Here is a 26,120-nt window from a genome sequence, read left to right on the forward strand (position 1 = left end):
GGTGCTCCGGGTTGGGTGGCGGAGGAGGTGGGGCCAGGGCGGCCCGCAGAAATAGGGCTTCGGGCGGCGGAGCGCCGCCAGCCACCAGTACAGTCTTCTGCCGGAGCCACTTCCCACGGAGGCTGGGGTGTGCAGTGCGGGACGCTCGCAGGGATCCTATACTCCCCAAGGGCCTCGGTGAGTCACCCCGCTGAGTTGTCGCGATCGCAACCCAGAGGAAATCAGGCACTGGGTGGGGCGCGTTCCGGGCGCTGCGGGGTCACCCCAGCTCGCCTCTCCTGGCTGGTGCCACCGGCTCTGCGTGCGCCGAGGTGGCTTCCTCGCTGGTCTGGGTCGCCAGCGGAGAAAGAGTTAACCGGCCACCGCAGGAGGAGCCCCAATAGGAAGGAAGGAAATTGCCGTCGTTCTGAAAGTTTTTCCTTCCTCTCTTTTTCCCCTGCAGAGGTGAGTGCCAGGAGGCGGCGACGCTGATTCTCCCGGGCCGGGCTCCGCGCCTCTGCTTCAGGAGCTGCCGCCCGAGTGCCTGGGGACAGGGACAGCCGTCGCGCTCGGACCTCCGCCGTGACCCCTTCCGAAAGGGTGCGCACAGCCATGGAGGGCGCAGAGCTGGTGGGGAAGATCCTTTTCACCTGGCTGACGCTGGTGCTCGGCCTCATCCTCCTGCCTTCGGCCTTCGGGGTGTCTCTGGGCATCTCCGAGGTGTACATGAAGATCCTGGTGAAAACTTTAGAGGTGAGTGTCCCCGCACCTCGGAGGGCTTCAGGGAGAATCTGGGGGTGCGGACCGAGGGTAGAGCCCAGTTTAGGGGGAACCAGTTCTGAAGGTCAGTGGTCCGCAGTTGTGTGCGTTTCGGTTTATCCTCTGCAGTAGCGCCCAGACAGCTTCTGCAGAGCTGGAGAGATCGGGGCTGGGACCCCTGGACCACTCTATTGTTCCTCTTCTTGGAGGCAGAACTACCCCACCCGGTGCTCCCTTATTATTATTTTTACTGACAGATTAGCAGTGCGGCCGCCTTTTATATCATTCGCTTTTTCTCTATCCGTCACGCAGTGCGCTGTCGCCTCCCTCTCCGAAGTTTTTACAGCCCCTGGTTTCAGAGGTCCTTTCCTGTACTAAGGCGTCATGCTTGTGCTCGAGATAAGAAACCAATTGCTGAATGGTAGAAAAAAATCTGATAATATTTTAATGAAGTCATGGAAATTTTATCTAATTGGTGGCACTTGAAATGTCATTGAACGTGTGTCTTTGACCTCTGTCCTCCTTACATTCCTCTTTCCAAATTCTGCAAAGAAAGGGATGTGGTGCAGGTGGGCCCAGTGGGCAACGGCTGCAGCTTCATCGTATATGTGGCTTCATTCAATGACAAGGGCTCTCCTGCTCACTGTTGGCATCTACTCCCCAAAGCCTTGGAAGACAGGGGTGCACTTATCCCCCTTTTATACAGATAAGGAGATTGAGACTCAGTTCAGTAGTTTGAATGAAGTGGTCAGGAGAGGGTGTGTTTGCCTAGTGGTCAGGAGTACAGCCTTTGGGTACAGATTTTCTTAGATGTGATACCAAACTCCCAGCTCTGCTTCTTAATACCAGGCTTTAAGGAAGCCTTATTTTTCCTCATCTATCCAACAGGAGGAACAATAACGCTGATTTCCATAGGCTTGTTTAAGTATGTTAAAATATGCCAAACATCTCAGACGGGTGCTGAGACATGTTATGTAAGTGTTTGCTGCTATTCAAAGAATAATAATATTATTTAGGGTCTAGCGTCCTCATTTCTCTAACTTTTAATGTGGGTTCTCATTTTTCTGTCCTTATTAAACCCAGCCTGCACGGTGGCTCCTACATCTATCTATCTATCTATCTATCTATCTATCTATCTATCTATCTATCATCTTTCTATCTATCATCTATCTACCTACATCTATCTATCTAAACCCCTTAACTAAGTGTCAGGGGGGAGTTAATCACCTACGAACAATCATGCTTAAGCTACATAATCTTTATTTAGGATAATCTCCTTCAGTTACTTCCTTGTAGCTTAACAGAACTGTAGAGTAGTGACCTTGGAATGGAGATAACAAATGCCCTAACCTTTGGAATAGAATGGATAGGATTAAAATCAAATGGTATAAATACAGATGTAACAGGAGAATAAAGGGAGAACCTGGCTAGAGAACCTGGCTATGCTGATCAACTGAACGCTGTCTCCGTGTCCTTCATTCTATGCTGATCAACTGAACGCTGTCTCCGTGTCCTTCATTCTTCGCTGACTCCGTCCACACCTTTGGGAAGTCCTGGATCATCTATCTATCTATTTATCTATCTTATCTATCTTATCTATCTTATCTATCTATCTATCTATCTATCTATCTATCTATCTAATCTATCTATCTATCATCTCCAATCTGCTGGTTTCATACCTGGAGATGGTTTGCTAATCTTTCACCTATTAATCTCCTGCAAATCTTTTCTATCTGCTGATAACAGGAGATTCTGTTATTTGTACGTGGGAGATATTTCTCAGTTGTTTTTTTTAAATCCTCACCAGAGAATATGCTTTTATTCATTAGAGAGAGAAGGAGAGAGAGAGAGAGAGAGAGAGAACAAGAATGCTATGAGAAGGAAACATCTATCAGTTGCCTCTGGCTATCAGTTGCCTCCCACACGGGCCCTGACCCTGATCAAACCAGCAATCTGGGTATGTGCCCTGACCAGGAATCAAACCCGCCACCTTTGGTGTAGGGGACAACACTCCAACCAACCAAACCACACCAGCCAGGGTTTTCTTACCGACTTCACACTCTGAACATGGTCACATCAAGCTGCCTCCTACTGTTTGACTTCTTCAGGATATTCTCCTTATAGCACAGGATCCTCTTCAGCTGGTGTTCACTCTTTCTCAGAACCCTGAAATAATTGAGCTGTTCTTCCATACAGCAATGCCTATTGGAATTTATACCCAAGTAAGGATGGAGTGAGGGTAAATCGCACAGACTGGCTTCCAGGTGCCGACTCCTGTGTTTCTTGCTTTAGTACCATAATTCAAAGTACAGCTAAAGCTATATCCTGGAGAGAGAACAGTAATTGCTGTCAGCCTGGCAAATAACTACTATACTTTGAAGAGATATCACCGGTCTAGGATCTGGCCTTCAGTTTGGCAGCACCTTAAGTTTTCATTTTTGTCCATCTAGAGTTGAAGAGACTTTCAGAAATGGACTCTTTGTTCATCAAACTATCAAGAACAATTTCAAATTGTTGTGGGAGACCCATCACTTGGCTTGGAAACCAGGTAGAGGTGGCATAAGGAACCATCCTCTTTGCCAAGACTAAGTTATTAGGTCAGTGAGATGCTTGGCATATATGGAATTAGGATGGGGATTCATTGTGTGAGCCAACTCTGACTGGTTGGTTGTAGTTGCCTAGAGCATCTGTGTTAGGAAGAAGCTGGGTTTATCAGGAAAGGGTTTCGATCCCACAGTGATATCTGCTTTAGGCAAAGGGGATGAAAGTGGCAACCCAGCGCTCCCCATCTTCCCACTAGAACAGCAGTAGTTGTTTCAAAGACATTTCTGTTAGGCGGGGATTAGTATAGGGGATTACTTTTTCTGACTATAGGAATAGTTCCCTTAAAAATTGTACTGGTTGTTTAGTATTAGAACATCTTTGTTAGTGTTCAGTATTAGAACATCTTGAGTTCTGGGCAAATACCCTGCCTTTTTGTAGATTCCATTCAAGGTCCAGCCTTTCCTGTTACTCATTATTCCTTAGTATGTTTGCAGCTGATTTCGTTGTTTCTTTAGCGTTACAGTCCCAAGAACATTCTATGGGCTCTTTGATTGAAAGCTGAAAAATCTCAAGTTTCCCTGGTTACAACCTACATACTGTTTAAAAGGTCATTTAGTTTTGTACACTATATATTTACTTTTCTAAGTTTTATTGACAATGGATGGCTTTTTCATGACCATAAACTCAAATTCTGGAATTTTAAATGTGTGTGGGGTGCCTTCTGAATAGCTGATTGTAGTAACTGCTATTTGTCAAGGAACTGACCCAGCTCTTCTCTAACTCCTTCTTAGCTGCTTATCGTTTCAGGTAATAATTTTTTATTGAGAACCTACTGCATGCTGCCTTGTGCATTGCTGAATATCTCTATACTAGTGGCCCAGGGCACGGAAAGGAAATTAATTAAAAGAACGGCAGCTCGGCAGTAAACCAGATTTGGGGCGACAGTGCCCCAGCAACAACATAACCCACTGCTGAAGGTGGAATCGAACAGCCCCAGGAGGAATCGGGTTCCCTCCTCTCTGGTTCTGGGCGCGTCACCTGAGAACTGCGGCTGCCAAGTCACCACAGTTCGGCAGCTTCTGTGTTGAGCATCTGACCCCTAATGGTTAGTGTGTGTCATATGTACTGGCTGGTCGGATGGTCAGACGGTCGCTTAGCCTTTTATATATATAGATGTGTGCATAAGCTCCTGATATGGCAAGCCACTTGAGGACAAGGCTTGTATTCTTAGTGATTCTCTAAACTACTGATTTTCAAGGGCTACATAATAATTTCTAAGGAATGTCACAATTATATTGGGAAAATTGTTTTAGGAATGTAAACTATGAAAAGTAAAATTTTGGCTGAGAAAATGGTGTGTAGAGAGTGACCCATCTGGATGGTGGGGTGTGTGTATCTGAATCTCTAGAAGGGTGTGTGAAGTTTTCATGTTTATCAGAGAGGAACATGGATTAAAGGTTGAAAAATGCTGTTGTCAACCAGGAAAGTTAATTGTAAGGTTAATGATGGAGGTGAAAAGGTTAAAAAGTTGCAATTCATTGGCCTAAGATTAGAGGGGAATAAAGAATGGGAAGAGTATTTACTAGAGGCCTGATGCACAAAATTCTTGCAAGAGTAGGCCTTCTTCTCCTGCCCTAACCGGTTTGGCTCAGTGGATAGAGCGTCGGCCTGCGGACTGAAGGGTCCCAGGTTCGATTCTAGTCAAGGGCATGTACCTTGGTTGCAGGCATATCCCCAGTGGGGGGTGTGCAGGAGGCAGCTGATCGATGTTTCTCTCTCATCAATGTTTCTAACTCTCTATCCCTCTCCCTTCCTCTCTGTAAAAAACCAATAAAATATATTTAAAAAAAAAAAAAAAAGAGTAGGCCTTCTTTCCCCTGGTTGCCAGCACCAGCTTCCCTCTGGCACCCGGGACCTGGGCTTCCCTCGCAGCCCCAGCTCCATCCAGAAGATGGTCTGGAAGGATATCTGGTCTAATTAGCATATTACACTTTTATTATTATAGATTTTTAAAATTTTGTTCCTTTTTAAATTCCCCCTCAATTTTTGAGGAATAAGATGGAAGCATGAATAAGTTCTTTGAAATTTCTGGCCTTCCTTGTAACCTTGGACAGGTTACCTAACCATCTCAACCTTAGTTTCTACTTGTGTATATAGGAATATGCCTCTAAGAGTTATTGTGCAGATTCTATGAGGAGAGGTGAATAAAAGCACTTGATGCATAGTAGGCGCTCAATTCTTGGAGTTTGAATTAAAAAACTCTTTGGTCTTTTTTTTTGTTTTCTTCTATATGGCTAAATTTTAACCTACCTTCAGATCTTTGATAGGTTAGCATATATGCTCAGAGCAGATAATTCCTGCCTTTTATTTTAATTCTCATTCTTTCCCTTTACCCTCTTTTCTGTCCACCAATTAGTTTCCATCATTTTAAAAAGGCATGTGATGTGGTGGTCATTGGATAGATTATCTATCTATTTATTTATTTATTTGATTATTTCTTTATTGTTAGTATTACAGATGTTCCCCATCTCGCCCCTCGCCCTCCCCCCCCCACACTTTTGCCCCCTTCTACCCAGTCCCTGCCCCACCCAGGCCTTTACCATACTATTGTCTCTGTCCATTGGCTATGCATATATGTGTATATGTTCTTTGGTTAATCTCTTCCCATCACCCCTCCCCTCTGAGATCTGACACTCTGTCCCATGTAACCATGCCTCTGGACCTATTTTGTTCATGTTTATATTGTTCATTAGATTCTACATATAAGTGAGATCATGTGGCATTTGTCTTTCTCTGTCAGACTTATTTCACTTAGCATAATAATATCCAGGTCCTTGCTGTCAAAAGGGTAAGAGATTCTTCTTTTTTATGGCCATGTAGTATTCCATTGTATAAATGTACCACAGCTTTTTTATGCACTCATCTGCTAATGGGCACTTGGGCTGTTTCCAGATCTTAGCATGGTAAGTAATACTGCTATGAACATAGGGATGCATATATTCTTTCTGATTGGTGTTTCAGATAGGGATTCTTAGGCTATATTTCCAGAAGTGGGATTACTGGGTCAAATGGCAGCCCCATTTTTAATTTTTTAAGAAAACTCAATGTTTTCCACAGTGGCTGCACCAATCAGTATTCCCACCAGCAGTGTACTAGGGTTCCCTTTTCTCCACATCCTTTCCAGCACTTGTCATTTGTTATTTGTTGATGTAGCTATTATGGCAGGTATGAGGTGATACCTCATTGTTGTTTTCATTTGCATCTCTCTGGTGATCAGTGACTTTGAGCATTTTTTCATATGTCTCTTGGCCTTCTGAATGTCCAAGAGTCACTTTGGAGAAGTGTCTATTTAGGTCCTTTGCCCATTTTTTAATTTGATTGTCTTCCTGGTGTTGAGTTGTATACTTTATATATTTTGGAAATTAACTGCTTAGCAGATGTATCATTGGCTAATATGTTTTCCCATTCAGTGGGTTCCTTTTTCATTGTTTTGATGGTTTCTTTTGCTGTGCAGAAGCTTTTTAGTTTGATGTAGTCCCACTTGTTTGTTTTTTCCTTTGTTTCTCTTGCCGTAGGAGATGTATCTGAAAATTCTGCTGCATGAGATGTCTGAGATTTTACTGCCTAGTGTTCTTCTAGGATTTTTTATGGTTTCACAACTTACATTTAAGTCTTTTATTCATTTTGACTTTATTCTTGTGTATGGTGTAAGTTGGTGGTCTAGTTTCATTTTTTTTGCATGTACCTGTCCAATTTTTCCAACACCATTTATTGAAGAGACTGTCTTGACTCCATTGTATGCTCTTGCCTCCTTTGTGGAATATTAATTGAGAGTAATGGCTTGGGTCGATTTCTGGGGTCTCTGTTCTGTTCCATTGATCCATATGTCTGTTCTTGGGCCAGTACCAGGCTGTTTTGATTACAATGTCCATGTAGTATAGTTTGATATATGTATAGTTTGTATAGTTTGATATCTGGGATTGTGATCCTCCAACTTTTTTCTTCTTTTTCAAGATTGCTGAGGCTATTCACGGACTTATTTAGTTCCATATAAAGTTTTGAAACATTTGTTTTAGATCTGTGAAATATGCATTTGGTGTTTTAATAGGGATTACTTTGGCTATATTTGAACATTTTAATTATATTAATTTTTTCAATCCATGAACATGGAATATTCTTCCATTTCTTTATGTCTTCCTCTATTTATTTTTTTAAATATCCTCTAGTTTTCCGAATACAGGTCTTTTTATTCCTTGGTTCAGTTTATTCCTAGATATTTTATTTTTTTCGTTGCAATGGTAAATAGGATTCTTTTTAAAAATTTCTCTTTCTGAGAGTTCATTATTAGTGTTTAGAAATGCCATCAATTACTGGATGTTAATTTTGTATCCTGCTACTTTGTTAAATTTAGCAGTATTTGGGTGAAGTCTTTTTCTTCTTTTTAATACCTGATTGGGAATCGAACCTGCCACCCTTTGGTGTATGGGGTGATGCTCCAACCAACTGAACCACATGGCTAGGGTTTTGGTACAGTGTTTAGAGTTTTCTATGTACAGTATCATGTCATCTGCAAATAATGAGTTTAACCTCCTCCTTTCCAAATTGAATGCTTTTTATTTCTTCTTCTTGTCTAATTGCTGTGGCTAGGACTTCCAGTGCTATGCTGAATAAGAGTGTCTTGTTCCTGATCTTAAGGGGAACACTTTTAGTTTTTGCCCATTGAGTATAATGTTGGCTCTAGGTTTGTCATATTTGGCCTTTATTATGTTGAGGTATGATCCCTCTATTCCCACTTTACTGAGAGTTTTTATCAAAAAAGAGTGCTGGATTTTGTCAAATGCTTTTTCTGCATCTATTGATATGATCATGTGATTTTTATCCTTCATTTTGCTTATGTGATGTATCATGTTTATTGATTTGTGAATATTGTACCAGCTTTGCATCCCTGGACAGATAGATTATTTTTTTCAATCTTTATAACAATGCTTGGTAATTGTCCCAGGTTTAGTGATGATGATAATGAGGCCCCAAGAGGTTAAAGTATTTTGTCTGAGATGGTGACAGCCTGGAAGTGGCAGAACTGCGATTCATATGCTTGTATGTCTGACTGCAGAGCAGGCACATTTTCACATTCACTGGAGAAGAAGCCCAAAGAAGAAAATGGTTTTCCAGTATAAATTCCCTGTTACATTAAATAACTTCTCCCACCTTAAAGTTTGCTAGTCTTGAACACCATAATTGCATTTGGTAGGACAGGCCTTTGGTGTTACCATTTCAGGAGATGTTATGTGTTCTGAACCTTGTCTGGTGACAGAACATGGAACTCTTTGTAGCAAATCATACTATTTAAGCAATGCCTCTGTGTTAGTTTGCTAGGGTTGCCATAGCAAAGTACCGCAGACTGGGTGACTTAAACAACAGAAATTTATTTCTTCCCAGTTATGAAGGCTGGAAGTCCAAGATCAAGGTGTTGGCAGGTTGCTTTCTTCTGAGGCCTGTCTCCTTGTCTTGCAGATGGCTGCTTTTTGCTGTGTCCTCACATGGCCCTTCTTCTGTGTGTGTGCATCCCTGGTATCTCCTTGTTTGGCCAAATTTTCTCATTTTATAAGGACACCGGGCAGATTGTATTAGGGTCCACCCTAAAGACCTCACTTTAACATAATCACCTTTTTAAAGGTGATATGGCCAAATACAGTTACATTCTGATGTACTGGAGGTTAGGGCTTTAACATATGAATTTGGGGGGGGCACACAAGTTAGTCTATAACAACCACAAAATATCAATATTTTCCATCAGATGAGCATGAAATAATTGTCCTAGTTGAAGGTAATTACTATTGATATAAAATATAAAATCAGATGCCTACCATAAAAGAAAACTGAGCTCGAAGACTGATAATGATTGATTGTTTACAATATTTTGTTTTTATCATATTTGTGGTCTACTTACAATGATAATAGGTATAAAGCTTTAAAGTGAAAAACTATAGAGCCCTGGCCAGATAGGTCAGTTGATTAGAGCATCATCCTTATGTGCTAAGGCTGTGGGTTTGATCCCAGGTCAGGGCACATACAAGAATCAACCAGTGAATGCATAAATAAGTGGAACAACAAATTGATGTTCTTCCCGCCCCCCCTCTAAAAATCAATAAGTAAAAAATTAAAAAGTAAAAACATAGGAATAAACCTTTACCTCTATTGAGAAAACGTGGGAGGTCTAGAGTTTAAGTTTTCAAGGAAGAGAAAAAGATGTAACCAGATTAAGACTGAGTCTTATTATAATTTGTGATTTGACATTTGAAGCCTGGAAGATTAGCCTCTATTTATAGGCTGTACTCTAAGCACAAATGGCATGTTCCTACTTGGCTCTTTGGAATGTTGTGCAGGGGTCCTGACGTAGTCAGATCATGCCTTACTCTTTGACCTTCATGTACATATTTTAGGTTATTTATTTTCTATCAGTTTATTTTCTTATTTATTTGAAATTTTATTTTCATCTCTCTGAATTATCCCTCTGAGCTTATCAATAATTGATATGTCTTGCCGTATTTAATAAATTCTTTTTGTTCCTCGAAGGTGCTTAAGTTCTAATTATAATTATTACAATGCATTTCACCTCTCCCTCCTCGGCTCTCCTCCTCCCCCCCAAATCAGTCAATTTAGCCAGTGTTAACTTCTGGAATTGTAATAATCTAAATAATATTTTAATGGCTCCTTTTCTAAACTAGAAAAAATAACCATTGTGATTTTCTGGAATGCTGTCAACAAGTAGTTTTTTTTTTTTAAAAGCACATTAAAAACCCCCCAACAATTTTTATTGATTTTAGAGAGAGGAAGGGAAAGAAGGGAAAGATAGAAACATCAATCGACTGGGGATCGAACCTGCAACCTGGCTATGTGTCCTGATCCTGACCAGAAATCGAACTCGCCACCTTTTGGTGCACAGGATGATGCTCCAATCAACTGAACCACACTGGCCAGGGCCAATTTGTAGTTTTTGATCTATGATGTTAATGGTAGATGATGTTGAAAATGCATTAAAAAAAGTGTAAGAAAAAATAGCAAGTCACATCTTGGTATATTTCTTTGCACTCCTATGTACATTCAAAGCAAAATGGGAGTTGATTTTTCCTGTTCTTAACTTCTCTCAAACCCCTGGTTACTCCTAATTCTAACATTTTCCCTATGTATCTTAAAACATAAGTGACCATCTGGGCATATGATTTCTTTAGTTACCGACTTCACTGATTGCTTTCCAGCTTTCCAAGTCTCACTCTGTCTTCCTTTTCAAGCTTATCGTTGATGCTGGCAATTAGGCTTGAGTGCATCTCACCCTTGAATGCCTAATTTACCATAAAAATAATAGCTATTCTTTGGGCCCTGAGTTTTTACATGTGTTAATTTCATCTAATCCTCATAGCAAATGTGTTAATTTCATCTAATCCTCATAGCAAATCCTATGGGATAGGAACTATTATCTTCACTTTCCATATGAAGAGACTGAGGCCTAGAAGGATTAAGTAGCTTGAAACCCAGGTAGTCTTTTTTTTTTTTAATTACGTTTTTATTGATTTTGAGAGAGAGAGAGAGAGAGAGGAACTTTGATGTGAGAGAGAAACATTGATCAGTTGTCTACTGTACCCACCTGGGGACCAAACCTGCAACCTGGGCATGTGCCCTAACCAGGAATTTAACTGGTGACTTTTTGGTGACTGGATGATGCTCAAACAACTGAGCTACATTGGCCAGGGCAAACCCTGGTAGTCTTAAGGCTATAACCTGCGTCCTTGCCCAACATGCTTCACCACCTTTTCAAGGAGTAATTTATTGTGGTACCAGATTGTGTGTGAGTGATTTAAATGGGGTAAACGTGATCTGTTCCTCCTATCATTAAGGCATTATCAGAACTAATACAAGAGTATACCTGGGACTTGGAATAGTGCTACATCAGAGATTCACTGGGGGATCTCTTTAATTCAAGTAACACCAAGTCTTACTGTTTAATTACACTTCTGAATAAGCATGATTAAGTATGCTATACTGTGTCTATGGAACAGTTTAAATTAATGCTTCTTGTTTTTGAACAGTGGGCCACATTACGAATTGAAAAAGGAGTCCAAAAGGAGTCAGTTCTTAAAAACTCAGCTTCTGTTGGTGAGTCTTTCTTTTCATTTTGATGGTTAAAATATCCAATATATGACGATATAAAATGTCCCATTTACATCTACTCAATTTGAACTTGTAATGTGCATAGAGTAGTGCATTCTGTAGGACTGTTCATGATTCTTTTCAAAATAGTAGCTGCTTAAGTGTTGAATGAGTTGTTACTGTAAAGGAGGTAATGTTTGCTAGTTTACCTGTGTGTTCTTACAGAGTATTTGTAAAGGCATGCATTTAAAGGTGGTTGTTCATGGTTTTAAAGATGTAGTCAATGGCTTAAAAAAAAAGTAATTGGATTAAACTGGGAATTAAACTTATTTTTGAGATTTTATTAACACTATTCTAATTATGTGGCTTTCAAAGTATTCTGTTCCTCAGAATACTCTTTCCTGCTAAAAGCTAATTGATGATACATGGAAAAAACCCCCAAAAAACAAAAATTTCTTCCGTGAAATCAGCTTGGGAATCACCACATACTACACCTTCCTGTTGGAGAGTAGTGTCGCACAGTAACAAAGGCTCAGAAAAGTCCTGCAAGTAATGAAACTTGTTTAATTTTTGTTAGAAGTGAATTAACAAATCAACTGATTTAACCAGTCCCTGCTTCTGTCCCCAAGAAAACTTTAAAAGAATTTTAAGAATTATTTAAGACAGCAGGTTCTTAGGGGAGTAGAATTCTATGGGAGTAGTGGCTACAAATTAGTAAGAAATGAATCACTAGAGTTAATTAAAAGATTAAGTCTTTATGCATTTTTCAAAAATAATTGTTGAAACCATTTTGTGCACATCTAATTTGGGATTAAAGAAGGTCAAAATGTTAAACACTTTACTAGAAGGAGTTTATCTTCTGGAGGCTTGTCTAAGAGGAGTTGTAGAAATTTTATTAAAAAAATAACTTATTTGAATGAAAACACCTGTCTATTTCTGTATAATTTATTGTTATGTTCAAATGAGTGAAGCGACTAGTAGTTTTGTGATGTCTACTTAAATACCAAAGTATTATTACTGAAAATATTTATACTAAGATTGGATATCCTCTTTGTAGTGCCAGATACCTTTCTCTCAGAGCAGATCTACTAATTTTTTGTTTTTCTGGGTTGGGTACATTTTTTCATGTGTGTCCTGATGTTTTAAGGAGAGGACAAACTTTATTGCTGGTTTTCTGTTGTCTTTGGTGAGAATTTGGGCTTTCATTGATCTTGAGTGACCGTTTATGGGGCCCTATGTACTGAGGTGGTGGCAGTGGTGGTTCATCTCTTGGATTATGAATTTAAAAGGGCACAAGGTGTTTCAATTTGGTAGGTTAAGAGGCTCAAAAAATCACTAGGTGAGGGTGGCCAGTAGCCTTGGTTTAGTGTCTTTAGTCTATATGAAAGTGAATACTTTCACATGTTGGATTTTTGTTGTTGTTATGCATCTGTCTTTTCTATTTTTGGTCTTTATTTTTCCCAAGGTACCTCCAGGAAAGAGTGGAAGTGGGAGTGAAAGAGTGGCAGTTGTTCAGGGGATCCTTCTAGAATTACTTGGGGATCCAAAGGTGATTAAGGCATGGTTCCTGTGGGGAGACAGGCATCCAAGAGGCCACTGTGATAAATGCTAAAACAGGTGCATCAGCAAAGGACAATGTGAGATCTGACTTAGGCTCTGACATGTGCAGCTTTCATCTCTGTTAATCCCACAACTGTTCATGGTATGCAGCTCTGCTCCCATCCTGACTTACTTCCTGCTTAGGTAGCTCTGTTCCAGGGTGTGTACATCCTGGTGTTTGGAGTCAGCCTGATTATTTCAATCCTAGATGACTGGCAGAGGGTGATGAAACACACAGCACTGGCCTGGCTGGTGCAATCTTCTGCCTTCGGAGCATCATGTCTCTGTACTGCAGCCAACAACCGCACAAGGCTGAGATGAGCTGGTTAAAGTTTAGGCTAGGGTCACAGGCAGACCAAGGCTCTCTCCCAGGAGTGAGGGAGCAATTTTGAGGTGTCTATTTAAATGATACTGCGCCGATGATAGCTTTGTGCAACTGAGAAGAGATGAACTAAATGGGGAAATAGTTATATTTATTTTCTGCACCAACAAATTCCTTCTGCTGCACTTTTACTTGGTGAAGCACATTTTTGGAAACACTTAAGGCAGTGGTTCTCAACCTGTGGGTCGCGACCCCTTTGGGGGTCGAACGACCTTTTCACAGGGGTCGCCTAAGAAAACACATATGTAATTACATATTGTTTCTGTGATTAATCACTATGCTTTAATTATGTTCAATTTGTAACAATGAAATTGGGGGTCACCACAACATGAGGAACTGTATTAAAGGGTCTCGGCATTAGGAAGGTTGAGAACCACTGACTTAAGGTCTCCCTCCCCTTGCATTATATTTCATCTGCGCTTTTATTGAATAAGTCAACTGAAAAGTGAATCTAGGGAAATGTTATCTGATTAAATAATCCTCTCTGTCTTTAGCCATATTCTATTGTGTCTTCTATTACAACTTTCTAAGTTATTAAGCTTCAGATATGATGGTAAGATCTCTTTAAGAATATTATTACACCTTCCTCTTCTAGGTTTAGGACTTTTCCTCATTGTTGATACAAGGATGAGGTCAATGTTTTTGCTCCCTTCAAGTAACATTCAGCTCTGGTAGGGAATATAGATTTATCCTCTATCCTAATTTTTGTTCTCAGAGAGCTGATGTGCTAGAAGGCTAACATGAGAGAAAGTTCCTTTGCTTCCTTGCATCAGCTGAGCTTTCACCACTTCAGCCAAAAGACAGATGCATATCTTCAGACCCTGAGACATGGTCTGACAGAGATTTTAGCAACTTTTATTTTACTCTGTTGTGAACAGTGCCAGGGACCATTTGACTTTGAATAGCCACAAGCCTCACTCTTTGGGTACCTGCCTGATTTCCAGGACTTACGCTATCAAACTTGAAACAGTAGTTTTGATTGTACTTGTGTTGAAGGCAGTGGGAATGGCACTGGGTGTTAGATCCATGGGGTCAGACCAGCCCTGAGTTCAGCAACCTCGGGACTTGGTTTCTGGCCAGGAAAGAATTCAGAGCCAAGATCCAAACTATAAGAGAACATTTATTTATAAATCACAGGTGTAGAAAAAGTAATTCCTAGAAGTGGGCTTAGGAAACAAGTTATAGAGGTAAAGGAAGGGTCCTTGGAGCTTGGGAGTGAGGAAGCTAATGGTAAAGTGCTTGTGGGGAGGGGGCAGGAGAAAGGAAGAGAAAGGGCTTGGGTGGGCTCGCAGGAGGGAGAGTGCACTGGGTCCTCTGTCCTAAGGGTTTTAAGGGTGAGATTTGCGTGGAGGTCGCTGGGGGAGATCTTAATATTCAGCAGCTTTCCAGGTGTGTCCTTTCAGGGTCTGGGTCTCCACTGATTGATTGCTTGGCGCCAGGGCACGGGGTCATTATTCAATGCAGCTGGTCCTGAGGTCAGCTGTGGCTGGTTTTGTTGCTCTTTTGGGCCTGGTGCTGAAATACTACTGAGACCTAGATGTTATTTCTAAGGAAAGGTCAGGCCTGGGGTCCAAACCTCAAGACCAGCTATATGCTAGGGGGGAGGAAAAGTCATCCTGGGTTGTCCCACCCTACAACCCCATAATTGTCTGTTGCTAGGCACCTGGGGCTTTTCACCATGGTGACCTTCTGTACCTGGTCCATCGTCCTTGTTCTGCTCATGTCTGTCTAACTGCCTACCACACTTGTAATGAATGTAATTAATGATGTCCTTTTCATGCTCAAGATTAATTCCACTATAATTACATTATGACACTAGGACATTTTGAATGATCACCAACCAAAAGTCGACAGTCAGGAATCAAGGCCTCTCTTTGCCCTTGCCTGGGGTTGTATGAGTCACAAACAATACAAATAAATGGGGCCTGTGGCTTAGTCATTTTGGCAGTGTTCTCTGGAATGTGTTGCTGGTCTGACTCAGCGCTGTGGGCAGTGAGAAATGCATGCCACCTCCTCAGGTCCTCCACTGTACCCTACTCCAGCAGGCACCGCACCCTAAAGATTTTGGGTCATGTGACCTACTGTTAATTAAGCCCCATGCTACATTTCTCTTCTGCTCTGTATCTATTGTCCCCGAGTCCCTGCTTTTCCCCCACCCAAGCACACACAAAGGAGAAAATGCTATGGTGAAACTTCTGAAGTTATACCTATTCAGAGAGAAAACAGGGTGCCTAACATTTCCCTCTGCAGTAATTTTATTTTTGGAATTCTTTCTGTGAGCCTTGACTCACAATATTGATACCTGTATAACATTGGTTACACTGACATTAATCAAATCTTTTGAATTCACACAAAATGTGGGATAATAGTTTGTGACAGACATTTGAGGAATATAATTTTTATACTCAGTATAGTCTTGGGCAGGCCATTTAAAAACTGTATTTTTATTAATTTTAGAGAAGAAGGAAGAGGGAGAGAGATTAGAAACATCAATGATGAGAGAGAATCATTGATCAGCTGTCTCTTGCATGCCCCCTACTGGGGATCAAGCCCTGAAAAAACAGGGTTATTTCACTTTTAAAATATTGGAACTTGTCTAACTACCTGAGAGAGATAAATAATCCGGTTATGAGATGGAAAGGTTAGAGGTTGAGATTTTCTTTATCATGGCCAATTGTCTAACCCTGCTTTTACCAGTCTGCCTCTTAGCAATTCTTACTCCTGATGACGGTCATGATGATGATAACAATTTTCAAACATACACCAAAACAGAGAATAGTATAATGAACTCCAAAGGTTGTCAAGATTTTGCCACACTTGATTCATCTATCACTTTTTATTTTCTGCTGAAGGATTCAATGCAGACATGTGTTTCCATGGATTTTTTTAAAAAAGGACTTTAAAAATAACAACAATGCTATTATCCCTTCAACAAACTGAATGGTTTCATAATATCATCTAATACACAGCCTATATATAAATTTTCCTAAAAGTTTCAAAGTGTTTATAATGGTTTTGTTTGAATCAAGATTCAGTCATGGTCCACAAATATGTTTGTTTGTTTATTTATTGACACTGTTTTATTGGACATATGGAGTATGGTTTTTGTTCTCAGAATAAAAATTACTTAATAGAAAGTAGATGATTCTGGAAAAATTTACAAACATACCATACCTTTTTATCCTTACATCTTAATATAACTCTGTAGAAGACAAAGATTTGATTATTTTGCTTGTTTGTTTGAAAGCCACAAGATTAGTCATCTATATTTCTAAGTACAATGTCATGAAAACTTAGTTCAGCCACTTTGAAGAATAATTTGGCAATTTGTAGCAAAGTTGAAGACCTGTCTACACTAATAAAAGACAAAGATGCTAATTGACCGTACCTTCACTATGCCCAAGCCACACCCACCAGCCAATCAGAGCGACTATATGCAAATTAACCCAACTAAGATGGTGGCCAGCAACCACGGAGCTGGAGCAAGCAGAAGGCTTGATTGCCCAGGTGATAGAGGAAGCCAAACTTCCCGCCTGTGCTGAGCCGGCTGTGGCCTCCGCTCATGGCAACAAAGTTTCAATTATAGAAGATAAATAAATCCCAGATACCTGCTTCCAGCTAGCCTTCACTGGGAACTTGGTTGGCTGGGGGTTGTGGCCAGCCTGCAAACAACCATCAGCCCCTCACCCAGGATGGCCACACCCTCATGAGGTGAGGGTCCCCACTGGAGGGCTTAGCCAGCCTGAAAACGGCCCTCAGCCCCTCACCCAGGCTGGCCAGGCACCCCAGGGGAACCCCTACCCTGAAGGGGCTGTGGCCAGCCTGCAAACAGCCATCAGCCCCTCACCCAGGCTGGCCAGGCACTCCTATATAATAAAAACATAATATGCAAATTGACCCTAACAGCAGAACTACTGGGAATGACTGGTCACTATGACACACACTGAACACCAGGGGGCAGATGCTCAATGCAGGAGCTGCCCCCTGGTGGTCAGTGCGCTCCCACAGGGGGAGCTCTGCTCAGCCACAAACCAGGCTGATGGCTGCCAGTACAGCGGTGGTGGTGGCACCCTCTCCTGCCTCCTCAGCAGCATTAAGGATGTCCGACAGCAGCTTAGGCCTGCTCCCTGCTGGCAAGTGCACATCCCCCGAGGGCTCCCAGGCTGCCAGAGGGATGTCTGACTGCCAGCTTAGGCCCAATCCCCCAGGGAGTGGGCCTAAACCAACAGATGGTCATCCCCCGAGGGGTCCCAGACTGCGAGAGGGCACAGGCCGGGCTGAGGGACCCCTCCGAGTGCACAAATTTTTGTGCATCGGGCCTCTAGTTACATCATAATCCCACAATTCCACTTCTTCTAAGATAGCGATTTTCAGCAATTTTAAAACATACACTGACTTATTTTTCCCTTAGATTGTCAAATAAAAAACTTACAACAGCCAACACAACAATAGCTGTCTGGTGTGATTGAATCAAAATTATACCTGTTTTTAAAAATCAGATCGGCAAAAATATTTATTTTTTGGTGTGCTGCAGAATTTTAGTAATTAGTGTTTATGTATGCGATGAGATGAAAAAGGTTGAGAATTGCTATTCTAAGATATCGAACCTACCTAAAGTCTTAGCATATAGGAGACATGTTACAAGTGTTTACAGTTTAAGTGTAGGACAACCCAGTCACTCAACCATAGGAATGTTAATATGTAAGCTGGTTTATTTATATTCTACAGCTGTTAAAATGAATTAACTGGATTTACATGAGAATAGAGTAGACAAATCTCAAACAATGTTGAGAGCAAAGAAGATAGATAGTATAATTACATTTATTTAACGTTTAGTACCAAAAATAGACAATATTTACATGGATATATGTAGATAAGTATAAAATATGTGAAAATGACATATACTACTATATAATGGTTATCTTTTTAAAAAATATATTTTTATTGATTTCAGAGAGGAAGGGAGAGGGAGAGAAAGATAGAAACATCAATGATGAGAGAATTATTGGTCGGCTGCCTCCTTCATGCCCCACACTGGTGATCGAGCCCACAACCCAGGAATGGAACCATGACCTCCTGGTTCATAGGCTAATGCTCAACTATTGAGCCACGTTGGCTGATCATCCTAGTTATATTTTAGGAGAGAGAAGAAAAGGGGGGAGGGGCGGGAACAGGTAGACTTTAACTGTATATTTTTTTCTTTAAAAAATATCTGAAGCAAATATAATAATGGGTATCTTTTCTTTGTTGAACTCATTTGTTGTTAACCTTATATTTTAAACATAAAAATTTTAAAAAAGGAACCGAATAATCATTCAGCTAGAGTCTTTAGTCTGATGGATGGGACTAGTTTTATATGAACAGAAAATAGGTTCCTGTCTTAGAGATGTGATTGATGGTTACTTGCTCCAAAACACATCTCCATTCAGCCTGACCAATGCCTAGAATTTAAATTTAAACCTATGGAACAAGGGAGTTATTAATCGAAATACTATTACCTCTTAGACCTGGTTTCTCAACCTCAGCATTACTGACATTTTGCACTGAATAATTCTTTGTCATGAGGAGCAGTCCTACGCATTGTAAGACTTTTAACAGTATTCCAGGCTCCTACCTATTAGATGACAGTAACATACGGCTAATGTGACAACCATTGTCTCTAGACAATGCCAAATGCCCCCGATTGGTCTCCAGCGGTTTTTAACCTGTGACCCCTGAAAATACATCCTGCATATCAGATATTACATTACGATTCATAACAGTAGCAAATTTACAGTTATGAAGTAGCAACGAAAATAATTTTATGGTTGGGGGTCACCACAACATGAGGAACTGTATTAAAGGGTCGTGGCATTAGGAAGGTTGAGAACCACTAGTCAGACAATGCCAGATGTTCCCTGGTTTGGGGGTCAGTGCGGGGAGCAAAATCCTCCACTCTCCTCTCCCTTTTGTCCTTCAGTCTTTTGTGAACCACTCCTCTTGGAGAATAATGCATTCATTGGTTGGCATCCATTTCATTAGCATAACTTATTTTAGTTTCCTAACAAATAGGCCCTTGAAAGAGCGATTTCTGGTTTGTAGAAAGGTGGAATGCAAGATAAGGCATGTGAATAGCAGGGTTAGTGTAGAAGCCTGGATGGTGGGAGAGGAGGCACATTCCGTAGGCAAGGTAGAGGTGAGACAAGGGCATCTTCCTTCAAATTTCACCTCACAATCCAATGAAACTGCTTTGGAGGGACATTTACGTTAAAGTGGTTTAGAGACCTGCATATAACTATGTGCTCTGACTTTTGAAAGCAGATGACTTAGCATTTAATTCTGGCCAACAATGAATAAGCAGGATGGAGTGGTTCTGGCAGGAAAGGAGAAGGTAGGTCAGATCAGACTGATGGTCTTCACTGTTGTGAAGTGATGGGTGGGAAGCGAATGATTTAGCCCCAAATCACAGAAAAAAAGGTTCCTATTCTAAGAAACCCATTAGGAAGTTTAGTTTCTATTATTTTTCAGATTGTTTTTCTTTCTTGTGGGGTAGTAACAAAGTGGATGATATGCCCAGTGCCCTATCCCTATTTTCTGTGAAATTAGTTTTTTTAAAACATTTTAATATAGCAGCTCTTTACCCTTTCTATCCCTAGCACTAATTAGCTGATGGAGATCTTGTGGTTTAGGTCTTAGTCCCAAAGCCCTGAGCAGTTTAGAAGAGTACCTGAATCTTAGAATTGTCGAGGTTTGAAAAAACTGGGTGAGAACTAAGACTCAAGGATTCTTTGATTTTGAGAAGATAATAGGATTAGGTGACAGGATAGTCAACTCACCAATACATCCCTTAGTTGTTTAGAATTCTATTTACTAGTACTCTTGGGAGGATGATGATATCTCATCAAGTACCCATCAAATTCAAAATCTAGCTTGTTATTTAAAAGAAATATGTTTTTATTTATTTCAGAGAGAGGATGGAAGAGGGAAAGAGATAGAAACATCAATGACGAGAGAATCATTGATTGGCTGCCTCCTGCACACCCCTACTGGGAATTGAGCCCTGACTGGGGAATTGAACCATGACCTCCAGGTTCATGGGTTGACACTCAACTGCTGAGCCACACGGGCTCCACCTGCTTGTCATTTTAGAAGTGTTTCCCAAACCAACCATCCCACCAACACACCCCTTCTGGCCATTCTGCCCCCCAGAGAAAACCCCAATCAAAACTCCAAAGCTTCTTTATTTTGCTTCTATCTTATAAACAAAAACCTATCAATAGTAAAAATCATCATCACCCATTTGTTAAACACTGGTGCCACTATGGAAAATTAATTACATGCAGGTGAAAAAGGTGAACTAACTTGTTTCAGGTCATCTTGCTAGTCAAAGGCAGCCTGAAAAGGAATCCCAACTTATCTTTTTTACTCAAAATCCCATGTCTGCCCCCCGCCCCACCAAGACATGCCTTCCTTACCAGCCTCTCTGGTCAATGCTTTCTAATACTCCCTTTGAAGGTCAAGGTGACTCTTCCACAAATGGAACTGTTTCTGGTGAGTGTTGGCTTTGTCGCATACTAGGAAACACATAACATTTAAATCTCAAATCACCAACAAAATATTTGAAGAAATGAATCTTGTAAGAGCATTTAGCATTACAATAAAAGATACCATACATAAATGTCAAACCATAAGGTTAACATCTTAGTTAAACTGATGGCTCATTTGATGATGGAGTTAAATAGATGTTTCTATGCTGTGGGATTTCTTTCTTTTTTTAAAAATATATTTTATTGATTTTTTACAGAGAGGAAGGGAGAGGGATAGAGAGTTAGAAACATCGATGAGAGAGAAACATCAATCAGCTGCCTCCTGCACACTCCCCACTGGGAATGTGCCCACAACCAAGGTACTATGCCCTTGACCAGAATCAAACCTGGGACCCTTGAGTTCCCAGGCCGATGCTCTATCCACTGAGCCAAACTGGTTAGGGCAATGCTGTGGGATTTCTTGTTTAATTAAGTTGGTTATGTCCAAATCAACAAGACTAATGCAGGCTGTCGTCAAGACATGGGTCAACAGTATATTGAATGTAGTGTTAAAATGTTACTTATTAAAAATGAAACTTTGCCTGTTACTCTAAATGCCTATTGGTTTCTCTGAAATATTGACTGACAACTGATTACAGTGTCCACAGTTTTACCCCACTTATGGTTCAAAATAAGTAAATTTTGAACCATAGGTGGTCAATTCCATTATTAGTATTTATATATCTTGGATTAAAATCTTCCCATTTTATAATCAGCATTGATTATTTTATAAGTTTCTGGGGATATACTTGGAATAGATCCAGTAAGGGAGGGGATTTGAAAAAAGGGGATAGATTTTCTTATCTGCTTTCTCAAGAGAATAAAAGTATATCTCCAGTACTTCTAGCTTAGTATTTTTAGTCTTGATAACTGAAAGAGACATTAATAGAAAATTACTCAGGATAAAAAAAAGGGGCACATAATTCTATTACAAATGTATAAACCATGTAGAAAACTGGAAACTAGAAGGTATCTTTATTTCAGTAAAGCTTTTGATTATATTCTAATCCCAAATAGCAGAGTCAATAAATCCATTCTCCATGTTACCCCTTCCATGGCCCTGGCAGACATCACTAGTTGATGAAGTCTTTGTCACTGAACTGATATGTGGCTCTCAAAGTTCTGCTGAACACAATCCTGCAGAGAGCTGTTCACTACAAACTGATGAAACCTTGTCACCACCTCTGACTTGGAGAATAGGGAGGGTTCTCGTGCTTTGTACCAGAGGATCACTTACTGAAAGGAAGGAAACCTGTTGAGTAATTGGGGTTTGGCATAGATTTGGTTTTATTGTTTGAGATTGTATTGATGACATTGGTGTAATTGAAAGTACAGTATAGTTAATTAAATGCTTTGAAATTAGTCAGGGTTTTAAACAACCTAGGAAATAGGATTAGAATTTAAAGTAATCATGATGGTTTTGATAAATGAGCCATTAGAGAGAGAGTGAGAGAGAGAGAGATGACAGTCAAGATCCTATACCCAAGGAGGATGCTCTGAAATGGGATAGAATAGCCAGGCTTGTGTGCCAACCTCAGACAGTGTGGTGGAAGCTCTGCTCTGTACCCCCTGCACTAACTCTTCTATGTCAGGGCTTGGTTTCCCTGCTTCTCTTCCTCAAAGCTCTGTTTTCCCTGAAGCTTAGGCTGTCTAGAGAAGATATTTAATTCCCTGAAGTCCTATTCAACTTTCTGAAGGCTCCTCAGGAACAGAACCAGTAGATCCCGCATGTCTTCTGTAACTTCTGGGAAATACCTGGTGAACAAAGGGAAAGAATGGAATGTGGCCTGCTTTTCTGTCACAGCCTTTGCCCTGTCTGGCCTCAATGTTTTTCTTAAGAGTTGATCGGCCCTGCCTCTGTGCTTCTCTGGTGCTGAGTGCTGGGCAGCCTCACCTGCTCACTTCACCTGGGAAACGAGATTGGACCCTGGAGCCGGAGGATGCAGGGAACACCACAGACACACTTGGTGGGTGGGATAATTTGACACTTTCCTTTGAATGTCTGGGAAAACACACCCTATGTAGAGAATAGAAACTTGGAGAAAGATTTGCTCCACGTCTTTTAAAAAAGTTGAAGTACTTTGGAGACAGTGCATATGCGTAATGAATAGTACCTTTCTTCAAGTTAGAAAACAGTGGTTTCGGGCAGTGGTATCCCCTTTGCAACTAGTGGCATTCTCTTGATTTAAGCAGAGGGGAAACTGATAATGAATTCCACAGACCATCCCTCTGGCTGTGTGTGATTGACACCCTTTAACTGCCTGGTAGACTATGTAACGTACTTAATGTCATGGCAAAGGATAAGTGCGTCTTCCATTTCCCCAAGCACGGTAAGCTCTTTGTTTAAGCTGGATTCTGTTAGTGTATCATGCACACATATCCCTTCCTCTTCCTGCTTCGGCATGATGCCACAGCTGTTCTCAAGTAAATGAACATCCTCATTTTCAATGACTCATGTGTTCAAATGAAGTTTACTCGCCAGTCAGTGGGTTACCCACATGACGCCTCCACAACAGATATCAAGTGTGTGATGCCTCAGGCATTGTGAAACTCCAGTGTGACCGTGTCCAGCCTCTGCTCCTCCTGCATTCTGTATGATAAGCATGTGCCCAGGACTGCCAGTCAATGAAGCATTTGTGTAAGGGTATGTACACAAGAAAGAGAGAACAGGCATTTTGTAATCAACAAAAAGAACTAACATCCTTCTACCCCCTTACTTTTGGCTTAAAAAAAAAAGGAGGGGGAGGGTATTGCCCCATAGGAGAGCCACCTATTATGCCCTTTAGTACAAGCCTGATTTAATTTTAGCAACTTAGAATTTCGTAAGTTTGATGTAACTTGGTCTTTTGTTTTTGTTTTTTGTTTTTGTCTGTACTTGTACTCTGTTAAGACAACCCTTTCATCATATAATACATGGAATTGGTGGTTCATAAACTCAAGGCAAAAACCCAGGAAACCATGGAGTTCTCCTGATGTGAAAAATTTTGAATACTTTATAAGAAAAGGGGTATCATGTGGAAGAAAACAAAGCAAAAGCAGGAGGGCAGAAGTGCCTAGAAGACATTAGAACTGACTTAGTGTGGCTGGAGCCAGGATGAGAGAAGCCAAGTGGAAGTGGAAGGTGTTGAGATTGGATATTTAGTCTGAAGTCAGATCCTAAAAGGCCTTGAATGCTATGCTAAGACATTACTTCTTAAGATGAAGGGATCTCAAAGTTTTGGGAAGACACATCTGGTAGCTTTGTGGAAGTGGGATTAGGCAGCCAGGGGCTGGGGGAAGTGGAGAAAGGAGAGACAGTAGACAGGAAGCCATTCTGGAAGGCAGTGGACCTTGAACCAGAGCAGTGGGTTTGGTGGAGAAGTGGAGTGTTTAGGCAGCCACATAAAAATGTGAGCCTTGGAGAAGTCAGGACAATAGATGCACATTTGGGAGTTATTCAGAGTGTGAAAGTTGAAATGGTGGGTTTAGTGAACTCCCAGAGAGTGAAAGACATTTACCAAGGCTTGAGAAAAGACATCATAGAAAAGGGGCAGGAAGAGATAAACCAGACAAAGATCAACCAGGAAAGAGAATAAGAGCAGAGGGAATGGAAACGAAGAAGAGAAAGTTCTAACTTTATATTTTCTTTCTCCTTATTCCTCTGCCCACTGATATTCCTTTGTCTATATTTTACCCCTAAGAATAATAGATGTTGACTATCAACTCCTTTTCAGAAATAAAACATAGACTGCCTTATCTGTAAACTGCTTTTCCAATACACATATGATTAGAGATTATTAGGGTCTTCTAAAGCTAACCCAGAAATAAAGTATTTTTGGGTAAGCTTTGAAATGTAAGGGAATCACTGGTTATGTGGAATGTGATCATAATGCAGTTTTACCTTGTCTCATCTTTATAATTTTGAGGACATATTGAGCCATCAGATTGTGATTCTGGGAGAATTAGCAGATGAATACACAAAGGAAATGTGTGTGCAAGTTTTTGTGTAAACATATTAACTTTTTAAAGAATAGTTCATTGATTTTTTTTAAAGAGAGAGGAAGGGAGATGGAGAGAGAGAAACATCTATCGGCTGCTTCCTGCACGCCCCTACTGAGGTTCGAGCCCGCAACCTCCTGGTGTACAGGACGCTGCCCTTGACTGGGAATTGGACTGGCAACCTTCTGGTGCACAGGATACTGCCCAACCAATTGAGCCACACTGGCCAGGGCTAAAAAATATATTTATTTTTTGCATGAGTAATGCATTTATTTATTTGTTTGTTTTATTTTTAAAATATGTTTTTATTGATTTTTAGAGAGAGAGGTAGGGACAGGGATAGAGACATAGAATCATCGATGAGAGAGAAGCATCATTGATTGGCTGCCTCCTGCATGTCCCCTCACTGGGGATTGACCCTAAAACTGGGAATATGCCCTGACCAGGAATCAAACCAGTGACCTCTTGGTTCATTGGTTGCTACTCAACCACTGAGCCATATCAGCTGGGGTAAGTAATGCATTTAACTGATTCAATAGTTATAGCAATTTAAAAACAGGCTTTGCCCTAGCTGGTTTGGTTTGGTGAACAGAGAGCATCAGCCTGCAGACTGAAGGGTCCCGGGTTCGATTCTGGTCAAGGGCACATAACCAGGTTTTGGGCTCGATTCCCAGTGTGGGGTGTGCAGGAGGCAGCCGATCAATGATTCTCTCTCATCACTGATGTTTCTATCTCTCTGTCCCTCTCCCTTCCTCTCTGAAATTAATAAAAATATATGAAAAAAATATATAAAAACAAACATAGGCTTTGAGCACTACCTGGTGTGGCTCAGTAGTTGGAGAGTCGGCCTGTGCACTGAAGGGTCTCGGGTTTGATTCCCAGTCAAGGGCATGTACCTGGGTTGTGGGTTCGCTTACCACCCCTGGTTGGAGCATGTGGGGGAGGCATTCAGTCTCTCTCTCTTTCTCTTTTTTTGTCTCTTTCTCCCTCTATCCCTCTTTCTCTCCCTCTCTTCTCCCTCGTCCCCCTCCCTTCCACTCTCTGAAAAAGCAATGAAAAGAATATCCTCAGGTGAGGATTAAAAAAAAAACCACTAAAAAAACAAAGACTTCGATAAGTGTAGCTTCCATTCCTATTACTGTGTACCTCTATCATGCTAGTTTCTT

General features: G+C 40.9%; 1 protein-coding gene across 1 annotated transcript in view; it reads left to right on the plus strand.

Annotated features, from left to right (window-relative positions):
• Window positions 1-59: 59 nt before the first annotated feature.
• The window catches only part of GPAT3 (glycerol-3-phosphate acyltransferase 3), a 61,160-nt gene continuing 35,099 nt past the window's right edge, over window positions 60-26,120 (plus strand). The window contains exons 1-3 of the mRNA XM_006084567.3: window positions 60-177; window positions 443-732; window positions 11,370-11,436. Coding sequence (XP_006084629.1) covers window positions 592-732; window positions 11,370-11,436 — 208 coding nt within the window. The 5' untranslated portion in view covers window positions 60-177; window positions 443-591. The remainder of the gene's footprint in view (window positions 178-442; window positions 733-11,369; window positions 11,437-26,120) is intronic.

Source organism: Myotis lucifugus, unplaced genomic scaffold, assembly GCF_000147115.1.
Source record: "Myotis lucifugus unplaced genomic scaffold, Myoluc2.0 scaffold_12, whole genome shotgun sequence".
In the NCBI taxonomy this organism is placed as follows: Eukaryota; Metazoa; Chordata; class Mammalia; order Chiroptera; family Vespertilionidae; genus Myotis; species Myotis lucifugus.